The sequence below is a fragment of the Symphodus melops genome, assembly GCF_947650265.1.
Source record: "Symphodus melops genome assembly, chromosome: 5".
In the NCBI taxonomy this organism is placed as follows: domain Eukaryota; kingdom Metazoa; phylum Chordata; class Actinopteri; order Labriformes; family Labridae; genus Symphodus; species Symphodus melops.
Window position 1 is genome coordinate 359,805 of NC_136695.1, and position 3,875 is coordinate 363,679.

Here is a 3,875-nt window from a genome sequence, read left to right on the forward strand (position 1 = left end):
ATACACAGGTACATATATGCACAGGTACACACAGGTACAAATATACACATGTATATACACAGGTACATATATATACACATGTATACACAGGTACATATATACATACACATGTATATACACAGGTACATATATGCACAGGTATACACAGGTATATACACAGGTACATATATACACAGGTACATACAGTATATACACAGGTATACACAGGTATACACAGGTACATATATATACAGGTATACACAGGTATATACACAGGTACATATATACACAGGTACATACAGTATATACACAGGTACACACAGGTATACACAGGTACATATATATACAGGTATATACACAGGTATATACAGGTATACACAGGTACATATATATACAGGTATATACACAGGTATATACACAGGTATACACAGGTATACACAGGTACATATATATACAGGTATATACACAGGTATATACACAGGTACACACAGGTGTATACACAGGTACACACAGGTTTATACAGGTACACATGGGTACACACAGGTGTATACACAGGTATAGAGCGGTACATACACAGGTATATACAGGTACACAGGTATATACAAAGGTACATACAGGTATATACAGGTACACAGGTATATACAAAGGTACATATAGGTATAGTATAGGTAGTATTATGAGGGAACACTCCATAAGAGTGCTGAAGTTAGCTCCAGTGTTTACCACCATCTTCAACCTCTCCCTGAGTCCGTCTGTGGTCCCCACATGCCTGGAATAGAACCATTATTGTCCCAGTACTGAAGAATGGCTCTCCAGCTTGCCTTAATGACTATCGCCCAGTAGCACTCACCTCATCAAGACTCATCAAGATGTAAATCTGCTCCTCCCTCCCTGAGTCTCTGGATCCACTTCAGTTTACATAGAGACAGAACAGATCCACAGATGATGCTGTCTCCCAGGTACTGCACACCACCCTCACCCATCTGGACAGAAGGAAGGGGGACTATGTGAGGCTGCTCTTCATCCATTTTAGTTCAGCCTTCAACACCATAGTCCCCACCAAGCTCCATTCCAAGCTCATCGACCTCGGACTTAACACCTCCCTGTGTGCTTGGATCCTGGACTTCCTGACGAACAGACCCAGGTGGTGAGAGTGGGCAGACACACCTCCAGCCCCTGCACCCTCAACACCAGAGCAGCACAGGGCTGTGTTCTCAGCCCCCTGCTCTTCACCCTGAGGCCACACGCAGATCCAACATCATGGTGAAATCTGCAGATGACACGGTGGTCGGTGGACGCATCAGCAACAATGATGAGCAGGCGTATACAGGGGAGGGTGGAAACCTGTCACAGTGGTGTCAGGACAACAACCTGCTCCTGAACGTCAGCAAAACCAAGGAGCTGATTGTGGACCTCAGGAGAGGACAGCAGAGGGATTACACCCCTCTGAGAACTGATGGGACGCTGGTGGACAGGGTGTGCAGCTTCAAGTACCTGGGGGTGCACATCTCGGAGGATTTAACATGAGCAACCCACATAGACAGGTGAAGAGGGCGAGGCAGCGCCTCTATCACCTCCGACAGCTGAGGACATTCAAAGTCTCTGTGAAGGTCCTGAAGACTTTTTATTCTGGAGCGGTGGAGAGTGTGCCGACTGGAAACATCACCCAGTGATACGGGAGCTGCACTGCACGAAGAGCCCTGCAGGGGGCGCTAAAGTCAACACTCCCCACCCTCCAGGACATCTTCACAAGGAGGAGCACAGCAAAGAGGATCATGAGTGACCCTCAGCACCCGGGTAACAGACTGTTCATGTTCCTGGCCTCTGACACAGACTCAGGAAGAGCTTCTTTCCTCAGGCGGTCCGGACTGTTCCAAACAGAACTCTGCACTTTGACTCCCCTGAACACTGTTTACATTTTTATTTACATTTTTATATATTTCTTTGTACATTCAATAATCTTTTTGTAAATCTTGAACATCACTTTTTTCACTGGACCCTGGACCCTGGACCCTGGACCCTGGACCCTGGACCCTGGACCCTGGACCCTGGTCACTTTTACACTTTACACACTTTAAGCCTCCTTTTATTTTTTAGTTTATATTCTATTGAGTGTTTATTGTTATTGTTTGACCCGCAGAAACGTCCTTACATCTGCACATCTGTACGAGCACGGGACATCTTCAATCTGATCCAGGTTTCTGTCTGTTCATCATGAGTCTGGTTCTGATCCAGGTTTCTGCCTGTTCATCATGAGTCTGGTTCTGATCCAGGTTTCTGTCTGTTCTACATGAGTCTGGTTCTGATCCAGGTTTCTGTCTGTTCTACATGAGTCTGGTTCTGGTCCAGGTTTCTGCCTGTTCTACATGAGTCTGGTTCTGATCCAGGTTTCTGCCTGTTCTACATGAGTCTGGTTCTGATCCAGGTTTCTGCCTGTTCTACATGGGTCTGGTTCTGATCCAGGTTTCTGCCTGTTCTACACGAGTCTGGTTCTGATCCAGGTTTCTGTCTGTTCTACATGAGTCTGGTTCTGATCCAGGTTTCTGTCTGTTCTACACAAGTCTGGTTCTGATCCAGGTTTCTGCCTGTTCTACATGAGTCTGGTTCTGTTTCAGGTTTCTGCCTGTTCTACACGAGTCTGGTTCTGATCCAGGTTTCTGCCTGTTCTACACGAGTCTGGTTCTGTTCCAGGTTTCTGCCTGTTCTACACGAGTCTGGTTCTGATCCAGGTTTCTGCCTGTTCTACACGAGTCTGGTTCTGATCCAGGTTTCTGCCTGTTCTACATGAGTCTGGTTCTGGTCCAGGTTTCTGCCTGTTCTACACGAGTCTGGTTCTGGTCCAGGTTTCTGTCTGTTCTACATGAGTCTGGTTCTGGTCCAGGTTTCTGCCTGTTCTACACGAGTCTGGTTCTGATCCAGGTTTCTGTCTGTTCTACATGAGTCTGGTTCTGATCCAGGTTTCTGTCTGTTCTACATGAGTCTGGTTCTGATCCAGGTTTCTGCTTGGTCTACATGAGTCTGGTTCTGATCCAGGTTTCTGTCTGTTCTACATGAGTCTGGTTCTGATCCAGGTTTCTGTCTGTTCTACATGAGTCTGGTTCTGATCCAGGTTTCTGTCTGTTCTACATGAGTCTGGTTCTGATCCAGGTTTCTGTCTGTTCTACATGAGTCTGGTTCTGGTCCAGGTTTCTGTCTGTTCTACAAAAAGAGGTTTTGACTTCTGTTTGAAAAGTTCCTGCAGATAGAATTCGTTATGAGTTCGTGTTTTACATTTATAGATTGTTAATTGATAGTTTGATTGATTGATAGACTGTGCTCTCAGTGCATGCTGGGTATAATAGAAGAGGCCAGAGGGACTCACCTGGCAGAGGGAGTAACCTTCGTACAGGTGAAAGTGACCCTGCATGAACACACACGAGGTGCCCTGGATGGTTCCAAACACCAGACATCCTTCATGACCGGCCACTGTCAGAGAATAAAGAAACAATCAACAGCGTCAGGCCTCCAACCTTTCCACCAGCAGGGGGGGGGCTGACTCACCTGTGCTGACAGGGAAGTTGGGGATATCCTGGTACCTAAAGGTTTGCTTGTTGGCGGCCCCATCAGCCAGCAGACCGAGTCCTGAACCGCAGATCACTGCCACCTTTGGCCGGTGATTTGTGTGGTTAAGCAGCCACTCAGTGGTCAGCTTGTAGTCCTCGAAGGAGCAGCTGCTGTGTTTGTAAAGGAAGTACAGGTGTTGTTTTATAATGTGTATGTGGGGGGGGGGGGGGGCTTTGAAGAGCTTTTGATTTAAAGTATCTTTAATTTGGGTCACATAGAGCTCTATGGAGACTGACTCACTGCAGGAGACAGACTCTAGTGGACACTGGAGGAACTGCAGCTGTAAAGTTGGA

General features: G+C 46.7%; 1 protein-coding gene across 1 annotated transcript in view; it reads right to left on the reverse strand.

Annotated features, from left to right (window-relative positions):
- Positions 1-3,875, reverse strand: part of pnp4b (purine nucleoside phosphorylase 4b) — a gene marked incomplete at its 5' end in the record, with an annotated part of 6,034 nt that overhangs the window by 1,766 nt on the left and 393 nt on the right. The window contains 2 exons of the mRNA XM_079342740.1: positions 3,341-3,444; positions 3,520-3,692. Coding sequence (XP_079198866.1) covers positions 3,341-3,444; positions 3,520-3,692 — 277 coding nt within the window. The remainder of the gene's footprint in view (positions 1-3,340; positions 3,445-3,519; positions 3,693-3,875) is intronic.